General features: G+C 39.4%; 1 protein-coding gene across 1 annotated transcript; it reads left to right on the top strand.

Annotated features, from left to right (window-relative positions):
* Positions 1-1,228: 1,228 nt before the first annotated feature.
* Positions 1,229-19,488, top strand: sar1b (secretion associated, Ras related GTPase 1B). Its single transcript, XM_052014394.1, has 7 exons — positions 1,229-1,384; positions 9,397-9,484; positions 13,325-13,444; positions 15,158-15,223; positions 15,321-15,424; positions 17,404-17,535; positions 18,910-19,488. Exons 2-7 carry the CDS (start codon positions 9,415-9,417, stop codon positions 19,024-19,026), a joined length of 609 nt encoding a protein of 202 aa, XP_051870354.1. The 5' UTR covers positions 1,229-1,384; positions 9,397-9,414; the 3' UTR covers positions 19,027-19,488.
* Positions 19,489-21,509: the final 2,021 nt, after the last annotated feature.

Genomic DNA, 21,509 nt, shown 5'->3' with positions numbered 1-21,509 from the left:
AATCTGTTTAATTAGTTTTCACTAACAGTGAATCGCAACTTAAATCTTAGTTTTCACAACTTTTTTACACCAACTAGTAATATTTAAATAATTCAAGCTAACAAGGGTTCAGTTGGAGTCAGAGAAGCGAGGTTAATGCCCAACGATTGTGAAAGATTGCAAACCTTCAAGGGGCAGGAAATCGGGGCGTCACCGAGCTGCACAACACAGCTGTCTCCCACCCGGGATGTTTACTTCGTTCAGTCAGTTGTTTGTTAATCACAAAAACACCACTACGATTCTCTGATTCTACATATCCACAGTGCTTCAGATTAACTATATTAATGCGGGGATACTGCTTTCGCCAGTTTACCAATGCAGGGTATTGGTACTGCATCACCAAGCCCGTCGTAATAAATTGACTTGTTGGCATATTTCCATTATCAAATATGGGACTGGCAAACGATGTTTACAAATACTACAATCCCGCACAGCGATCGTCTCCTGTTATGTTTTCTATATTTCTGTGACTATTGGTAACTGTCCCGATAAATTGCTGCCAAGTTCAGCTAAAACTAAGGGCAGTTTGGCATGTGAGCGGATATTTACCAAGAATTAATCTGATATTATTATAATTTCAAGAACAAATTCTTGCATTTGTGTAATTGGTGCAAAATCAGAAAACGCTGGAGATGCTCAGCTGTCAGCAGCAATAGACCTTCTTAGCGTTTCTCTGCCCACTTTGCTGCAAGGACCCTTTATTACAACGGTTCCCGGAATATGACACAATTCCTTAATATAAGGATGCTTTTTCGCAATAGTCCAAGGTTATGTACAGCCTGTATTCTGTTATGTTGGCATGTGTGCTGATTCATATGTTTTCATAATTTCTGCCATGCGTTGCCAAAACACGAAAGTTATTTTTCCAAAGTATTCTATTGTGAAGATCATGTTACCAGACACATGATGCAGATTGCAACCCGCCTAGATTTACTGTGGTTAAGAAGGATTTGTGTTTTCATTCAAGCAAATCAAAGATTTCACTGAAGTCTCAGGATTAAACTCGCCCAATAAACAGCGAATCGTATTGCCTGTGGCTTTGAATTACTGTTCTGGTACACCTACTGCGATGAAATTGGTTTACACTCTTTCCCATGCTGGAGTCTCGCCTGGGGGGGATGCTAACGCCGTGCCCCTTCCAAGCTGAGCTGAGCTGAGCTGGGCTGAGCTGAGAGCAACGTGGCAGCCGGTCCCGGGGCGGGGAATTGTTACTGGGTTGCACGGAGCGGAAGTGAAGCTGCCGCTATTATTGTGTCGTGGCTCTGACGGCGCCGAGGCAGAAGGCGAGTGCAGGCAGCCGACCGTCGGACACCGAGCCCCGGCCCCTCCCGCTGACGCTCTCCGGGTGAGTTCAATCCCGCCTCGCTTTACCCGGAGGTGTGATCCCCCCCCCCCCCGACCCGGCTTCCCCTCGGGGCAACGGATCCCCGGCCTTCCCTTCGGGTCCAGGGCTACCCCCCCCCCCGGTCTGACTGGCTCCCCTCTGGGCCCCGGACCCCCGGCCTGACTTTACCCGGAGGAGGTGTGTGATCTTCCCGTTCCCCCCCCCCCTTACCCGACCCGGCCTCACCTCGGGGCAACGGATCCCCGGCCTTCCCTCCGGGCCCCGGACCCCCGCCTGTCCGGCTTCCCTCCGGGCCCCCGGTCTTTTGTCTGGGCCCCGGAGCCCCGGCCTCCTGCATCGGCCCCGGTCTCCCCCTGTCGTCCCCTGGGCTTCGCCGGTTCAACTGCTCGAGGCCTTGTCAAACCGGAGAATCAGATGAGTGAAAGGAACCGGGAGTTTCTTCTTTTGTGGAGGGCTGCGGCTCACGGTTTAATACAAGGGTCTGAAATCACACCGAAGGTGCATTCTCATCGCAACTCTACAATAACACGTCCCAGGCCGTCCTTTTCTGATGTTAAAGAGATGGAAACCAAAATGTAGATTATTTTGGGGGGGGTTGTGTGCGCCGCCGCTCGGGACTTTGTTGCCCAGCTGCTTTCTTACTTAGCTTCCGTTGTTGGTATCGTGTTCCGGCCTTTCTTACTTTACAATTTGGTTTGAATATTGACAGAAACAGAAATCCAGCACTTATGAAAAACTATATGTGTTTGCAGGAATTTAACAAACGTGCTGTCAGCCGTGACGTTTCTTGTGCAGGTGCAGTAAAATCTACAGGAAAATTGTATTTAAATTTTAATCGGGTATTTGTTTGCAGCGTCGTCTAAACTGCCAATTTTGCTAATTCAAACCAAATTCAATACCGAGGCAGGTTTTTCAGCTTTTAAATTTGGCTGTTGACGTAGGGTTTTCAGACTAAGGTGGATTTTTTAATGGTAATGACAAACAATTAATGATGAATTATGGATGATTATTTAACAATAATATCCCAGTGCAGGCTCTTGACCCAAAATGCCAATTTACACCTATTGCCTCCACAGATGCTGCTTGACCCACTGAGTTCCTTCAGCGTTCTGTATTTTTGTTCAGATTCCAGCATCTGCAGTCTCTTGTCTGGTGGTGCCAACTGTGGGATTACTGAAAGGATGGATGTAAAAGAACAAGGGATCTTCAAGGCTATATGCGGTGCTGGTTACTGTATTGATATTGTGGAGTAAGAGTTGGAGAGAATGCAGATAAACAGAATTCAAAATTAGTTATTCAATTTTTGCTCTGCCTTTGAAACCCAGTTTAGTAAATGAACTGCATTGTTTTTTCCTTTGAGCATGCAGAGAAAGGCATCACTTGACATGCCAGTGAGTCATACAGACTAGAGAAAAAAGGATATTTGTACTTTTCCAGAGTTAATGATCCACTATCAAATGACCATATGGTTTTGATAATGGTCAGTATGTTCTGAAAGAAAAGATTATACTGCTTTTGCTAAAGGTGTAATTTTGTTCTTGGCTCATCCCAGATTTGTTTTATGTCCTTGTCCCTATTGATTCACTTCATTCAATTAACTTCAAACCTTTTTAATAGAGAAAAATCTTGTTTCTTTTGTAATTATTCAGTGACTGTTACCAATATCTTTAGTGAGTGTAAATTTGTAGTTGGCTGTGATGCTCGTTGAGTTTGACTAACTCACCAAGATTCATTAGTAGGCTCATGTACATACAACCATTTGTAGCCATGTTTAGTTCTGTGCATAAAGGTGTACTGGAGCAGTTCATGGGAACTTGTTTACCTGGCTGTTCATACAGCTCTACCCCAGACTGATCATTTATTCCTCATTTTGTACATTTAACAAACAAACCTGAGAGTTTCTTTTTGATCAAAATGAAAGAGGTCAAGAGTAATTTTTGAACCAAATCATGTGAAAGCAGATGAGAAGTGAGTATTTGCACGTATTTACGTTCATCCTCAGTGCTAATCTGTGCTGTTATTTGGCATCTTGTCAAAATATTCTATGTACTGCATCAGGAGCCAATTCATAGTAACAAAGTAACTGAATCTCCCTTTGGGATGCCTCTTAGGTCACACTTATCATCTTTTCAGGACTAGCTGTTCCCTAAGAAGGATAGTTAAACTGTAAACAGTGCACATCACTGTGTGGGAAAGATTTGTTTTGCCTGTTCAAGTATATCAGAGTAATTCGGTGTGCAGAGTCCAAGAATTTACCTGGCATGTGTGTTCTGCCATGTGTGCATGTTGTTGACCTTTGGTTTCTCCACATGCAATAAATATCTGTTCTGGGTTGTGTAATAAATATTCATTGCCCAATCATTTCAATTAACACTGTAAGGGCTGTTTTTTTTGGATAACGCAGTGTGGGTAATGGGCTTTCAGATGGATAAGTTTTGTTTAGTCATGATATTGCTGCCCAAAAGTCAATTGTGCAATAGGTTTATTTGGAATCATAAAATCTTTCCACCACAGGAGGAGGCCATTCAGCCTCATCTTCTGTGCCAACTGCTTGTGAAGCAATCGATTCAGTCCCATTCCCCCACTACTTCTTTGTATCCCCACAAATTATGCTCCTTCCAGTTCCTATTCAAATCCCACTTGAAAGTCCTGTGACTTCACCACTTTGTAAGCAGCAAATTCCACATTGTAATCACTCATTGAGTATATACATCATTTTCCTCACATTCCCCAAGCTTATTTGCCCAATATTTTGAACCTCTGTACCTGGCTTCTTGGGAATTTCTTTCTATATATCCTGTTTAAACTTGTTATCTATAGACACTTTTGTTCAATCTTGTTTCAGTCTACTTTGCACTGAGGAGAATTGCCCATTTCTAGTCAAGCCTTGAAGCTGAAATCTCTCATCCCTGCAACCACTAATAAATCTCTGGGATCTTCACATCCTTTGTAAAGTGTGATGACCAGAATTGATAACGGTACTCCAGTTGAGGCTTAACTGTTGTTTTAAAAAGACTCAACCTAACCGAATTGTTTTGGTGAAGTAAAAAAGTAACTTGGCATTTTAATCTAAAAGAACTGGGAACGAGCTTTGCACATGAAATAGATATAAATTATAGGAACTTGCATTTATTCGGCATCTTTAATGTAAGAAAACATCCCAAGGTGCTTCACAAGAGGCAAAAAAGGATGTTGAGCTGTCGGAGGAAGCACTGGGAGTGATGGCTAAAGGAATGATTAAAGAGGTGGATTTTAAGGAGAGGGAATATGACGAGTTGATGAGTGTTAGGATAGGAATTTTAGCGTAGGGCTCACATGAGGGAAGCCATGGAAATATGTCTGAAGAAGTTCATGTGCCTCATTCTTTGAAGCCTCCTTGCCTCCCCCCAGTGGAATCTGTTTACATCATCTATATGTGACAATGTGCCCAGCTTTACAGTGATCATGTCAGAAGCTGTTGTGCATTTCAGCAGAATTGAATTAAGTTAACGCTGACCATTCCAGGTTCAACAGGGTTAACTCTAATTTTGGGACCCAGCGATTGATAATGAGAGGGGAGGAGGTAGTGTTCAGATATTAATGTGGAAATCATAAGGCAAGATGTGAGTTGTGCTTCTACCCAAAACAATTTAGTTGAGTTATATATTCAAGTTCACAATACAGATTTATTAGTTGTGAGGAGGGGGTAAAGGGATATTGACAGATTCAGTGATTGGCCAAGGAGATTCACAAAGGAATGTTAGGTGGATAACTGCGGTTACTTTTTTTTGATGGTAAGATTAATAAAGCAGCGCTTTTGTTGATTGATCAACTTGGGAAATTATTCGTCCTTGAATAATAGCAATTTGGCGAGGTGCTGGAGTTGTGTCTGTGTAACCATCCTTAAACAGGTGAGAAAATTTACAAAGCAAGTGCAGTATCTATATTGATTTGAATGAACAAGTCAACTTTGTACTGTTATCTAACTTCAGCCAGGATGTTGGTGGATTTGCCTCCGCCCGTTGATAGAAGTAATTCCTTAGTAGATGTGACACCTTGTGGTGTTCTTCCCAACTAGGTGAATTCTTGCCTTGCCTGTTGTTATTAAGGTTTGTGCCAAGTAAAGCCAGAAGCCAAAGCGCATTCTGAACAGGAACTGGAAAAAAGGGGCATTTTTGTGCTTCACGGTCGTAGACTCTACTGGCACGTACTTGGGCCCAGGTTGTTCACTGTAGTTGAAGTTAAAGTTTGAGTGCTTTGTTGTAAATAAAGGCATAAATCTTTGTGATAAAATAGCATATTATTTTTATTGAATATTAGTTGAAGTAATGTAAACACTATGTGTATCTTGGCAAATTGCTGTGGGGGTGAGTCCTCTTTCATTTTGTCCCCGGAACAGTAATTATTTTGCTGAAATTATATGACATTTTTTCATTGGCAGCTTTCATTGACCCAGCAAACAAAAGAAAGAAAACTGTAGTTTTAGTATTATTACCAATTTCCATGCACAGGGACAGAACAATTCAAAAGAGCTACTTTATCTATTTCTCAAGAAAAATACCTTTTGCATGTTTTTGATTACATTCCCAATTGACATATACTTTTGGTGTGTGCAGAATAAGTTCAGGTTGTCTTGTCTTGAAATTTAAAGGTGAATTGAAAAGTAAACTACATCCTCAGTGTGCCTTTATTGTGGATTTTCATCCACAGGCAAGCAGTGATCTATAGTTTTACAATGCTTGATTTCTGTGTTGGTCTTTGGTCTTTCAGAATCTCTAGTTTGTTTTGAGTACTGTAGCAGACCTATGTATTTTGGTGCAGTGGCAAATTTGATTCCTTTGATCCTAGGAGTTGAGTGGGCTTCTGAAAATCAGATCAGATAACAAGCTCTTAAAACTAAAATATCAAATGGAAATTGACTACAAGTATCCAACATCCATTCTGGAATTGTATAGCTTAGTTGCCTAGTGAAGTTGTTTGTTTTCTATTCTTTAGTTTTTCTGTGAATTAGTTTCCTTCCTTTCTCCTCTTCAAAATAGAAGATATGTGATTTGGCTTCCAATGTATGAGATTTTATCTGGTATCATTCCTGTAAGACCAGAGAAGGAACGTTAATGTTTTATAAGATTATGTGGTTTTTAATGCCAAGACTATACGTGGCATTCCAAAACTTGCACTTTCTTGTTAGTATATGTTTGACCAGAAGCTGGAACCACTTCAATTAGCAGCTGTGATTAAGATCAGTTATGTGATTTCCCATCACCAGTCTAGCTGTCATAATGTAATGACCCAGGATTGAAATCTTTACATTTTACCTGACTCAAGATTGCACTGCAACACATTTATTAGGGGATAGAGAGTGCATTACATTAGTGGCTGCTGATGTATCAGAGCATGGCACCCTCCCAGAAATTCTGTTCATTTAGAAGGCTCACACCATGTGCTATTTGCTCAATTAAATTAAGAATGCCAGATTTAAATGCAAAATCAGTTGACTTGCTAATGTAATGCAGGCTTTAATTTGTGCAGGCTTAGGGAGCTTATCATAATGGAAAAAGTTACCAGTTTTAACTGTTAGCAAACCTGACCAGCTGAATGATGATGAAATAAAAGTATTTATTAATACTGCTTGGTAGCTTTCTTCAAAAGTAGAATTTGAAAGATTGAAAGTACTAATAAATTTGCTGTTTATATTCGTTAGCATTTAAAGTTACTACTTCCCCCAAAGATCATTACCTCCATGATGAACATTTTTCACATTCTATTACAGTAGGATGAAGAAGCTGATGCTGTGTGCACAGCATCAATCTCCTGTCACTCTGGCTGAGTTCATGGCAGCCATCACAACTGGATCCAATCGTATATTTGCCTAACATCTCTACACCCCTTCAGAAGGATCATGAACTAGTATCAGGGAAGAAACCAGTTTCACACGGCCTTAGGGGCACCTACTCCCTTTGAGAGAAATTCATTCAACAGTTGTTCTTTCTGGTCTAAGCAATCTAGATCCACATGATATTGTGAACTTGCCCATAGCGATATTCTGTAGAAGGCTTTATGAGCCAAAGCATTTTCTCATTTCATTGCTATGTTCCTGAGGGTCTAGTTGTGAACAAACCATCTGGTAATATAAAATCTCAATTGGGACAGGCACTAGAGACCTGCACTTGGGCTTTAAACATGTTTTTTTAAGTTGCCACAATTCATGATGTTCCTGTATATTTGGCCACACAGATTTTTCATAGGTGGCTACTTGGGATTGAGATGACTCCACTCCAGTTCTCTGTGTTCTGTGGCTGATGAGGCCAATATGAGAATAACACCCTCTTCCACAGATGGGGCAGGAGGTTCTTGATGGCAAGGGTGGCTGGGTAGTTTGTGAGGTGTACTCCTAACAATTATGCTGGGCTTCTCTGTGCACCCAACATATAGGCATAATTTCTCAGTGCCATCCTTCTCCACTTTGAGTAGTCATGGGCCAGGGATTTCCAGGAGTCAATGGGGATATGGGACTTTCTCAAAGGTTCTGAGAGCATACTTGAATCTTTTCCTATGTCTGGTAATCTCTTCTCAAGACAGCGTTCAGAATAGCATGTTCGTTTCAAGAATCTATTTTTAGATTAATAAAAATACAAAGCTATGCACATGGAAGTTCCAGATTTATCTACCTATCCCTCTTACCCAAGCTAGAATGGCAGCACAACACCTGACTCTGTATCATGAGGCTAGAAGAGGCAGTGACATTTACCAAAAAGAAATGTACCTAAATAACCCATGGTCATAATTGGTCCACAAAAAACCACATTCAGAAATAGACAATGCCATAAGAACATATAAATGGTGATTCTATTTAACAGCGAGGAAAGAATTGGGATTAGGACAGAATGTGACTCCAGCATTCATGCATCAAAATAGTTATCAGAAATCCAGATGAGGACTGAAAACCAAATGTTGGTTATAATGGGAATACTAGATTGTGTATACTCTTGTTTCTGCTGCTTTTCCAGACTCCTTTTCTGATTATGCCCATACTAAGCCTCCCCTGGGCTTGCTATACCTGAATACTCTCTTCTCTGAATTTATCTTGTCCATAAGACCAACCTCTCTCTCTCATGAATCCTTGACTCCATGTAACAGTTCTCTCTTCTTGGGTACTGACCTGTTCCAGATTTTCCATTGAAGTAACTTCTATAAAAACACCATCTCAACTCTTCTGTCCTGAAAACCACTGTCATATTCAAAACTCCATTTTCTCTCAAGTCCTTGAGCGTATTGTCCACTCCCAAATCCATTTTTGATGTTCCTGCAATTTATTGATTTCCAAGCAAGTTTTCTTTTGCTCTCGTTGTACACAGCAGTCCTACCTAAATTGACACAGTCTGTAACTGTGCATTATGCCTTCTCAGCTGCTCTGCCAAAGTCTCCAACACAGTTTATTGCACTACTCTCATACTATGCATTTCCAGCTTAACGCAACAATCCTTGTTGGTTTCACTCATTGTTAACCAGGATATATCTTTTGACAGCTATTCTTTCTGCTTTTGAAGTTATGGCTTAATGCATTCATGTCTTCAGGAATGATTGAAGAGTGTAAATGGCAATCAGTACTCTACATGGTCTGTTGGAAGAGATGAGTTTGATTTGCCAAATGTCTTTTCATGTACTTTTAATGAACTAAGCAATTTGGAGCTTAATATCTACTTGACAACATTGAGGAAATGTTGAAGATTTACAAATACAAAACGGATATAAGCTTTTCAGCACATGCAGTCAATGGTTGTAGTTAACTAGAAATAGGAATGATTCCAGGGTTTACGCTGAGATGGATGAAAACACACTTGTCTCTTTAAGTAAAAGACCTGTAAGAAAATAATTCATTTTTCCTGTTTTAGGACAAGCTTGGAACTAAAGCGTTTTAAATATTCTAGTTCAGTTTTCAAAATCTGGAATATTGTTTGATTATTGCTGAAACTTCAATTATTATACCCTGATATGCTCTCTAAAACACTTCTGCATTCTTTTTTGCTTTTCAGATTTTGTAAGACCCGGATATGACCTCCTTTTTTGAATGGATTTATAGTGGTTTCACTAATAGTTTTTGTAGTGCACTTCAGTTTCTAGGTAAGATTTCCTCTTTATTTAAGCTTAGTTTCTGGTAAGTTCAAAAATAGAATAGAGTCATTGTATATGATTTATGGTTTTAAATGTTATCATTTGTTGTGTGGCCATTCATCCCCATTGATGCCTCTGTTCTCCCTGTCATTTCAGAAAAATATTCTCAGAATTGCCAAATTCAGTGTTCCATTAGCATTTAAAGTTTTTTAAAAGTTGTTGGCAGAAAAACTCAGCGGGTCAAGCTGAAACATTAACACTGCTTTACTCTCCAGAGGTGCTGTTTGGCCTGTTAAGTATTTCCAGCTTTTTCATTTCAGATTTCCAGTATGTGCAGTGTTTCACTTTTGGAGACACAAGAAATTCTGCAGATGCTGGAATCTGGAGCAACACACACTAAGAGCTGGAGGAACTCAGCAGGTCAGGCAGCGTCTATGGAGAGAAATAAACAGTCGACATTTCGGATTGAGGCCCTTCATCGGGACTGGAAAGGAAGAGGGCAGAAGCCAGAATAAAAAGTTCAGGGGGTGTTGGAGGGGGGGAGGGGGAGGAGCACGCAGGCAGGTGATAGGTGAGTCCAGGTGAGAGGGGGGAGATGTAAGATGCTGAGAGGTGATAGGTAGAAGAGGCAAAGGGCAGAAGAAGAAGGAATCCATCCAGTAGGAGAGGGTGGTGGACTAGGGATTAAAGGGAAGGAGGTGGGGAATAGATGGGCAGGTCATGATGGAAGGGGAAAGAGGAGGAGGGAGGGGACCACAGGAATGAGGGGAGGAGGGAGGAAAAAAAGGGATGGAGAAGAGGGGAGGGGTTACCGGAAGTTAGAGAAATCGATGTTGCAGCCGTCAGGTTGGAGACTACCAAAGTGGAATATGAGGTGGTGTTCCTCCAGCCTATGTCTGGCCTCAGTGTGGCAGTAGAGGATGCCATAGACATGTCAGTATGGGAGTGGGATGTGGAATTGAAGTGGGTGGCCACCAGGAGATCCTTGCTTTTGTGGCGGACAGGGTGAAGGTGCTTGACAAAGTGGTCACCCAATCTGCGTCGGGTCTCGCCATGCAGAGGAGGCTGCACTGGGAGCACCGGATGCAATAAATGACACCCTCAGATTCACGAGTGAAGCGGTGCCTGACCTGGAAGGGCCCTGAATGGTGGTGAGAGAAGAGTTGGGACGGGTGTAGCACTTAGTGCGGTTGCAGGGATAAGTGCTGGGAGGGTCATCTGTGGGGAGAGACAAATGGACAAGGGAGTCACAGAGAGAGTGGTCCCTGTGGAAAGAGTGGGGGAGGGGAAGATGGGCCTGGTGGTGGGATCCCGTTGGAGGTGGCAGAAGTCACGAAGAATGATGTGCTGGATGTGGAGGCTCGTGGGGTGGTAGGTGAGGACAAGGGGACCCCTGTCCCTGTTGTGTTTGGGGGGGGGAAGGGGGGGGTTGAGGGCAGAAGTGCGGGAAATGGAGAAGATGTGGGTGAGGGCAGCATTGATGATGGTGGAAGGGAAATGCCGTTTACTGAAAAAGGAGAACAGATGTCCTGGAGTGGAAAGCCTCATCATGGGAACAGATGTGGTGGAGAAACTGGGAGAAGGGGATGGCATCCTTGTAAGTGACGGGGTAGGAAGAGATGTAGTCAAGGTAACTGGGAGTCAGTGGGTTTGTAAACGATGTCTGTGGTTAGTCTGTCTTCAGAGATGGAGACACTTTTGGATCTGTTTTGTGTAATTGTTGGTAATATTGTTCTTAACATGGGATGATCTTCTCTGGTTATCCAACCTCTTGACATGTAGAAATCTGGATATTTGATGGTCCAAGATCCCTCTAGATTCTCAGAACAAATTACCTTAGAGGGACAGTCAGAAATGTCTGAAGAGTAATATGAAAATAGAAATATTACCTGCTATTCTTGCAGAGTCAATTGATAATTTTTTTATCTTAAAGCTTGAGTATTTTTGCTGGATGTCCATTGATACCCTTTGTTAGAGAGGATCCTGACTAGATTAGCTTACATATGTAGAATACTGTATATTTATGCAAAGTCGGGTATTGATGTGCCTTTACCAACACACTGCTGGAGCAAAGAAAACAGACTTGCCATAGAATACGGAGGTAAGACCAGCTGATTTCCTGTACTGATGTAACCAGAGAAAAGATGATCCTATTATTCTAGGTTATATATTTAGGGATATGGAAGTATAATTTGTTTTCCAATCAGTCCTAATTGTTTTTTATTATTTTTAAAGCTGTTATAAACAGCTGCCAACCTAAAAGATCTCACACTGTTAGTGATGTAACACCATGGAAGATCAGCTGTTTATAAGTCATTCATACTACATTACTATAACTAGTAGCAGTGTACAGTTTATTAATAAACAGATTTTATAATATATGTAAGTGTTTACTATGCTGGTAGAGTTACCGTTAACTTTGGGAGCTGGTATATTTTCCCTCAGTGGACAAGAAGCTTATAGTTTTTGAACGTTACCTCTGTGCATTGTTGGGAGATTTCCTTTGCTTTAAAGCTCATGGGAAAGCATTTACTTATAAATTGTGTTTAAAATTAAAATTGTGCTGCTAAGCATTTCAATATTTCTTTGAAGTCTGCTTATTGAGAAAGTTAATCTGACGAAAAATACAACAAAACTTCAGGCTTTAAATTTAAAAATGCAAATCACATACTCTCAAGACAACCCTTTGGTGCTATATTGCTTGGAAAACAGATGTACACCATTATAATGGGGAACTGTAATCAACTGTGTGAAAAAGCTGTTTGACTCATTGTAGCTCTTGCCTCTTATCTAGCACCCACATCACACATCCATGTGTAGTTAGGGTGAAGACATGAGACTGCAGTTGCTGGAATCTGGAGTAAAAAACAAATTGCTGGAGGAACTCAGCGGGTCAAGCAGCAACTGTGGAGGGAAATTGGCAGTTGAAGTTACAGGTCAAAATCCTTCATCTGGACTGCTCGATATTTCTGACTTAGTTGCAGTCCAGATGAAGGGTCTCAACCTGAAATGTCAACTGTCCATTTCCCTCCACAGATGCTGCCCGACCTGCTGAGTTCCTCCAGAAATTTTGTTTTATTTGCTCTAGTTAGGGTGACACGGGAAAGCTCCCCTATCTGTAAAGGACTAGGAATGAAGTCAGATTCACCTAACTACGTCCCCTGAACGGTCCAGTAGGAATTAATGAGACTGCAACAAGGAAGAATGTTAACATACAATCAGCAGATGTGTAGCACTAAAGTCGAATGGAATCCTGTGATGTTATGTAACTAGCATTTAAAATGCATTTTGATTTTGAGTCTCTACATTTAAAATAAAATCAAGTCCTCAGTTAATCTGTTTATCTGTTGTCATCAATACTATCTAATACTGTAATTCCAAATTTCTTGTCACCACTTCCAAGTCAGTGCACTTATTGTGCGTTTACCTATTATTCTTGCCAAATGAGAAACCCTGGTCTCTAAATTAGTCACCTGTTCGAGGTGACTAATGTAGCAGGTTAGCACAACTCACAAAAAAGCCATCTTGGCAAACAAAAATGTTTGCAGATCTGTCATTGGACATTTTGGTTAATAGTAGGCTGCTTGGTGAAAAGTGCAAAATATCTTTTGTGGTACATTGCGGAATAGAATTGTATTTGTTTACAAATAATCAAGTAGTTCAGTAATCTGTACCAAAGGGCCCTGTCATACTGAGTCACTTTGTTCTATATTCATCCAAGATTTTGTTTTACATAGTTTTGAAATGAGTAAGTGTGTGTTTGTCTGTGAAAGAGAGACACGTGTTACTGCACTTTTCACTCCTAGCATGTTTTTGTTATATGTTGAGATGCTTGTTTTCTTGTTCCAGGACTGTACAAGAAATCAGGAAAATTAGTATTTCTAGGACTGGACAATGCTGGAAAGACTACACTGTTGCACATGCTCAAAGATGATAGATTGGCACAGCATGTGCCAACGCTACATCCAAGTAAGTTGTTCATTCACCAAGATTTCATCATCTTAGGATGATAGCAAGAAATCATTGATTTATTTGTTTTCTTTTGATTCGTATTATGCTATTCAAATGTCTTTATTGCAGGATGGTGCTCAATAAAAGGGGAGGTCATAGAGGTAATAGTGACAGAAAATGTGGCTGTGCTTAAGTGAATGTCACCAATTCAGAATGGCATGATCCTAGTTTCTTTGGGAAGTGGAATAGAAGATATAGAAGGACTTCCTTTAATCATCCAGTTCTCCTTAGGTAAAGGAGAAATGCCAGAGGATGAAAAAATAGTAAAATCATACCAGGAACTTGGGGATGACTCTGATAAATGAATGCTGTTATAGATATGATAAAGGCTTGTTTTTGAGTAATCTGATTGTATTTTCTGATGGTGTAATAGAGATGATTGATGAAGGAATTTATATACATTTTATTAAGGATAGTTGGCAAAACGGAGGACCATGGAATTAAAAGGTCACTAGCAGCATGGGTAGAAAATTGTCTTAAAGGCTGAAAATAGTAGTGAATGGTTACTTTTCAGACTGAAGGATGGGCAGTGTGTTCCCTGGGTCAATGCTAGGAGCAAGTTTTTTTTGTGGCTACTAATGACTTGGGCACAAGTTTATAGGGTAATGTTTCCAAATTTACAAATGACGCAGCTTAAAAGTATGGCAGACAGGAAGGAGGATAGTAATAGACTGCAAGAAGACATAGGCTGGCTGAATTTGCAGATGTCCGAGATGAAATTTAATATAGAAAACTGAAATGAAGCACTTTGGTGTGAAGAGTAAGAAAAGTCTATACAGATTAAATGTCTCGGTTCTAATGGGTTTACAAGATGATAGGGACAGTTATACGTGTGCACAATTCCTTGAAAGTGAAAGGGCATGTTGAAAGAGTGGTTAATAAAGTACTCTGGTGTCCTGGGTTTCATAAATAGAAGAATAAAAGGCATTACGTTGAACCTGTACCAAACACTAGTTAGGCCACAACTGGAGCATCAAGTCCAATACTGGTCCAAAGACTTTAGAAAGAATGTGATGGTCCAAAAGATGGTGCCTAAAAGTTTGATTCCAGGGAAGAGGGATTGCAGCTCTGGGTGGTTCTCCTAGGACCAAAGAAGGTTTGAGAAGAGACTTTATGGGAGGAGATTTGTACAGAATTGTGACTGTTAGAAACTGTTTCAAGGACTAAGGACACATTTAAAATTTTGGACAAATGGTACACAAGATGAACCTAACTATTCAAGGCATGGTTAGGATCTGGAATTGTGGCTTGAACAATAAGTGAACGGTCACTTGAAAGAATAGTTTGCTCGACTATGGTGAAAGAGCTGGGGATGGGATTGTTGATCTAGAGGCCGAATGGTCTCCTGTGCCAATACACTGTATTGTGTGCTTATACATATATCACTCATAAAACATTATAATATTTGACAATCAAGAATAAAACAACAAGAATTGTGTTGGTGTATATTTTTGCAATGTTTCTGCACAGAATATAGCTGTTAAAGTAGTCCCAAATGGAATACTCAGTAATTTGAAATCATAACTTACTACCTTTATTGTGTACGTCAAAGTACAGATTGTTACCCATGTTTTAAATGGATTGTGCACTATCACTAAACGTAGTTACATAATTTTTCAATCAGTACGAGAACATTTCCAGAAAAATAATCACTGCTTTGTTTCTATGTAGCCTCGGAAGAGCTGACAATTGCTGGGATGACTTTTACTACTTTTGATCTGGGTGGCCATGCACAAGGTATAGGTCTATTTGTAATGTCTATTGGCAAAAGCAAAATGCCATTGCAACTTTTATGTTGTTCTCATTTTCTTTTTGTCCTTTACTTTTTTCAAAGCCCGCCGAGTCTGGAAAAACTACCTCCCTGCTATCAATGCCATTGTCTTCCTGGTTGATTGTGCAGACTTCGAACGTCTGGCAGAATCTAAAGCAGAGCTTGATGTAAGCAAGTTTAGTTAGAATATCTATCTGTATCTAAGATAAAAGAGTTACAGTAACAACAACAAAGTAAAACATGCCGATGCATTTTGCAGGAGTATTTTCAAACAATATGTCTGTGTACTATGTAAGAAGATATTAGAGTACTTGGTCAAATGTCTTAAGGAGCATGTTATAAGAGAAAAGAAAAGTAGGGATGGGGAGATGCACAAAAAGCACTGGAGGAACTCAGTGGGTCAGGCAGCACCTATGAAGGGAAATGGGCAATCGACGTCTTGGATCAAGACCCTTCATCTGGACTGAATGGGAAGATGTTTAAGAGAAAAGATTCCACAATTTGAGGCCTGGTATTTGAAAGCATAGCACCCAACGGTGGACCAATTACCTTTCAGAATGAGGAAGAGGCCAGAATCGAAGAGCTTGGGCATCTCAAAGTGCTGTAAGAGATTACAAATGGAAATCAGTCGAGGTATGGAGAGATTTGAGAATAAGGGTGAATATTTTAATATTGAGATATTTCTTCACAAGGGCCAATGTACATCATCAAGCATATAGCTACATCTCGGGTATGTGGCTGTCCGTGAAACAGCCGTGGATCTTTAGGTACAACGAGGTGTTAGAGTTATTGTGTTCTAAAGCATCTGCAGCTGGTTTCACTATTTTTACAGGACAGTGTTTTACAGATCCTGCAGGCTGGTGAGCAGCTCATGGTGCAAGTTAGAGACTTGTATTGACAGGAGGAGGGAGCCCAGCAAGTAGTAGGTTGGAACACTCAAGTTCAGAGTTACGGGTAGCAATCAAGGTTTCAGCAGCAGATGAACTAAGGCAATTCAACTGTGGGAATATGCAGTCATGGAATGTGTCATTCACGTCTTAAAGTCAGATATCCTATCATAGTTTAAAATGATCTGGTTCACTTTCTTCTTGTTGTCAAAAAGTGGGACGAAGTCAGAGGCTGGGAAAGAAAATTTGGCAGGGACTAAATGCAAAGGCTACAAACTTCCCAATATTTAATTGGAAGAAGTTTCTGGTATTTAATTTGAGGAAATTTCTGGTCATGCAGTATCACAATTCATAGTTGGTGGAGTTCAAAAGAGGTGTTGGTTATGTTACATGATAAAATGTATCTAAATGAAGTATTTAAGTGTTGATCCATAACTAGACCTGATCCATAACTAGACCTGATCCAATCCTCACCCAGCTTATTAAAGTATGTGCACCTGTTAATTGAAAGTGATTGGAAATGGGAAACAGGTGACTTTTGCCCTTTGTGGGAACAGTGGTCTCTTTTTCCTTTCCCCTTCAACCTAAACCAAGGATCGATCAAAGAGTGCAATGAAGACTGAACTGGCAATGTATTGAGAATAATACTTTTAAAGACCAAATATAGTAACAGGTTAGAATAGAGGAGCAGTGTAGTTTAAATATATAAATCATATGGACCAAACTTTATAATACAAATGGCAGTAGAGAATGCTCCTCTTAAGATGTTAGACTTTTGAGTAATAGATGATGGTTCCCAGTATTTCCAACTGCCAAGCATCTCCAATTGAATTTACTCCAGCTCACAATCTTGCAGCTCAAAGCAGAGTTGAATGCTGGTTGACACATCTAGCAGGCAGAGAGGTTTGGTGCAGGAGTTTAAGAATAATTGGCTTTTTGAGATTTGACCAGAAATCAGTGATAAGGGCTGTTGCATTTGTAACAGAATTGGCATAAGATGTTAATGATCTTATTTGATACAAGATTACGTTCCCACCTTTCCTGAAATTATTAAAAGATAAATTGGATTATTGGCATGTTTCTAAAGGGAATTTAACTGCCTATCAATTATGAAGTGAAGTAGATTTTACAAATAAGGTAAATAATTGTATTAAGAGAAAGATGGGATTTTATATGTACCTCAATGTGTATGTGTGCACACCTGTGTACATGACACAAGAATAAGTCTTGTTAATAAATTGTATTTCTACTCTCTATAGGCACTAATGACAGATGAAACTGTTGGAAATGTGCCTATTCTCATCCTTGGTAACAAGATTGACCGACCTGAGGCAATCAGTGAAGAAAAGTTCAGAGAGCTGTTCGGACTGTACGGGCAGACAACAGGAAAGGTAAGACTCGTTCTTACAAATGGCTAAGTGAAATAATCAAACGCCAATAATCATTATTATCATGAAAGTGGGTCTCTTCCTGTTTGTGTTTGGACCTCTAAGCAACTAATTTGTATTTGAATTGAATCAATAAGAAATATTCTTTGGACATTTAAAAAAGCTATAAAGAAAATGGATGTTGAACAAAATAATGGGAAATTAGATAAGTAGATTTTGAGAAGCATCTTGGGGGTGGAGGAAGTGGAAGTAAGTTGAAGAAGTGGAGCTGGTTAAGGAAGAAAATTGGTATATAGGTGGTTGAAAACACAATTAGTGGGCGGGAGTGGAGTGAGCAGTACTGCAAAAGAACATTATGGTGGTGAGAAATCAAATGGGAGAGGCTTTCCTTTTGTATCTTCTGAAGATGTATCCTATAATTCTTGACTCGCATGTACCTTGTTTAGGGATTCTGCCAGTACTAAAGCTTTGACCTGGTGTTTTGTTTTAGTGAATATCTTTCTGGGTAATTACCAATCGTTTACTAAATGGCTCCCTATTGTAACCTGGGTAACATTGGGAACATGGCAGATGAGATGTGTTGTAATGAGGTATATATTTTGTATAACATGTCTTTTGATACTCGCTGTTATAATTTGACCACTTGATTGGATGGCCAAAAAGCATAAAATTTCCTCTGTAGGCGGTTGCTGTCTACTTTCTTGGACCATCTCTTTTCAGTATTATGTTTACTACCTTTTTAAAGTCATTTTGACACATACTTTCAATGGATTTTTATACCAGATGATATTCTGTGTCATCCATCCAACGGTGTTCTTGCTGACCTGCATTGACTTCCAGTCCAACAACACAATATATTTAAGATTTTATCCATGTGTTTAAATGCTTCCATGGCTTTACAGCTTGTTATTTCTGTAATCTCTTCCAGTCTTGGGCGCCTGAGAACGTTGCACCAATTTTGATTTCTTATTTATTTTTGTTCATCTCTCCTTTTGGAGTCATGCCTTCAGCTGTCAGGGTGTTAAGCACTGAAATGTTTTCATAAGCTGCTGAGATTTTCATCTTTTTTCAAGTCCCTTGAAACACACCATTTTGTCACCTGTCCTGATGTTTTGTTTCGTGTCTCCATGTTAAATTTTTGTCTCATAATGATTCCATGGTGCATTGGTACACCTTTACTTTGATTATAAGTGCAAGTAGATTTTTGAGACGGTGGTTGGACAGATAGGAGAAGCAAAGAAACTTTTTATTTTGAATTTTTTGTGCTGGTGTTTTATTCTCAATGCAACTAAATCTGCATTAGTGAAAGTGTGAATGTTATCAAAATTGATTAAACGTATTTTCTTTTTTCTGTCTCATACCCACCTGGTCATACAGGGAAATATTTCCATGAAGGAGCTTAATGCACGACCACTAGAAGTCTTCATGTGCAGTGTCCTAAAGAGACAAGGTTATGGAGAAGGTTTCCGTTGGCTAGCCCAGTACATAGACTGAAGCTGATTTTTGAGAAGGAGATCAGTCAGAGACTGAAGACTCATCTACCACCATACAACAACTTGAACCTAATAGACATTTTCTGGATATATGTTTGGTTATAAAGTTTGATGTTTTTCTAGAAGAATATCAATAACATTGGCTATGCTTAAAAAAAATCATCTGTATGTACGAAGCCTCAAAGAAAAGTTCTTAAACAATTTGTATGTTTGAAGTTACAATATGATAACACTCTAATTTCAGTGGATAAGATACTTGTTTCCTTATTTGATTTATTACATTAACCAAACCATCAATCTGTACAGTTTTGGACAGAGTGTGTACTTAGACAAAAATAGCCTCTGAATGCACTTTTTAACAGGAAAGCAACGTACATGTGAGCGGTATTTAATGATCATGTAAAATTTTTTATGTACTATTTTTGAAATTGTTTGGTTCAATAAATTTAGATCGTGTAACCACCTATCCTTTTAGTATCTGAAGAAGACAAATATTTTTAGAAAAACTTCAATTTAGTAATACCTACTGCATGATGCCTTAACATTTTCAAGTGTCCCTGAGCACCATGTATTAAATTAAACTGTAACCAATTTATTCCTTGCTTGAGAAATAGATAAACCAAATGCTTATTCCGTATCTATTTCTGTTATTCTAATGAGAACTGTGCAGAATGTAAGCACAGCTAATTTTTATTTAAAGCTTTAAATTATATCCACTTCATAGAATAATATGAAAAGCACCAATAAATTATACATGCATGAATTAATCCCACTTGAGAAATGTTAGGATTTATTAAAACAATTAATTTATACTTTGTTAATTTTTTGGTGATGTAGCAACTTGACTTGGTTTTGGAAGAATTCTTTGAGCGTCTACTGTTCTTAATTATTCGGTTTTTGTTTGAATGCCAGGGCAGACACAACTAGAAATACAAGCTAGCATCATCTCCATTCTGCTAAATAATGGTTTGGAGATTAAGATAATGTCACCTTTACAAATTATTGTTCCACTGTAAGAATTATTCAGCATGACAACAACCCTCAGATTGCCAGTTCAAAAGCGCTTAATAGCATGAGCAAAAAAAAACAATAAACCTCATCTGTTCAGTGTTATTAAACCTTGTTTTAGATGCACTTTCTAATGCCTCTTTTTAGCTAAATAGCCAGATAACCCTGACCATGTAGCAGTTGAATTGTCAGCAGGTGCAAGTATTGAATCACTTCCTGGAGAAGAGGAGGGGGTGGATCTGAGAACTGGTAGAAGTACTCTCGATGGCATGGTTTGTGAGTAGAATAGTAAACTCCATTCCCAAATGAGGAGCTTGCAATTTTTGTTTAGGGAGGTTTCAGCCAAAAGATGACATGTTGAAACAATTTTACAGGTTTAATCAGGTTAATTGGCAGTGAAAAAATTAATAAAATTTCTTGTAGTAGAACTTGAGATTTAAAAAAATAGCTGCAGATACAGAAACACATAATGATGAGATTGTGTTTGCATCCTACTGAAGTGGATATTTATAAAATGCAAGGTTTGATAGTACCTGTTACAAAATTGTTCTGTTGTGGAAGCTACATAGTAGGTCTTCATTTCTGTTCTTGCCTGGTTTCTGCACACATGCATCTTCCATTTAGTGATTATCAGTTAATGACCAGAACCTTGACTGCTTTTAATTCACCTCTGCTTGAGAAAGATGGAAGCCATTTTTGTAGCCATGCTATTGCATTTCAGGCTACCCCATAGGCACTGAATCTTCGATTTTGCTTGGTTTTTACAACTCAAAGTTACATGTTGAGTAAGCATGCAATGTCTCCAGTAATTTTCTGCTACAAACAGGTTCATTAAAGAATTTCCACTACAGGAGGAGAGTGGGGGGTGGGAGAGGAGGGGGTGCCTTCCTCTAATCTGTGTATTTTACATGATTTGTTTCATGGAAAAATGTTCCATTAACAATCTGTCCCTCAAAAAGCCATCAGCGCTTGATGTAGGTTTCAGAATATTAGAATACAAACAAATAATTCTACGTCCAGATGTAAACCAGACAGCCTAGTGTGTAGATAAACAGAAAATGAAATTCAATTTAGTTTGATGTGGGGAAATTTGAAACCAATTAGGAAGATAAATTGTTTTTGGTAGCGGAGAGAGATCTAGGAATACAGATCTCTCCGATCAGTAGAAGTAACAATAGAGGTTGATAAGGTGTTAAATTATAAGTAAAGTAATTTCTAGAGGAATAGAATACAAAAATCGTGGCTAAATCACATTTGATAAGCTATCATTCCTATTGCAGTACTACAGAAAGAATATTAAAGTATGGGAGAAAATGTAGAAAAGATACAAGTGTACTTGAATAGAGAGGATGCATCTTTTTAGTTCTTTGGAAAAGCAAACAATAACAAAGGGGTTTGAGTGGGAACATTTGAAGATACTTGCACTGGGTAAGTCCTGAACTAGTAGGCATAAACATAAGACAGTTCTAGCAAATA

Source organism: Pristis pectinata, chromosome 4, assembly GCF_009764475.1.
Source record: "Pristis pectinata isolate sPriPec2 chromosome 4, sPriPec2.1.pri, whole genome shotgun sequence".
Taxonomy (NCBI): Eukaryota; Metazoa; Chordata; class Chondrichthyes; order Rhinopristiformes; family Pristidae; genus Pristis; species Pristis pectinata.
The sequence above is the reverse complement of the archived record's forward strand: the minus strand, read 5'-3'. Positions and strand labels throughout refer to the sequence as shown.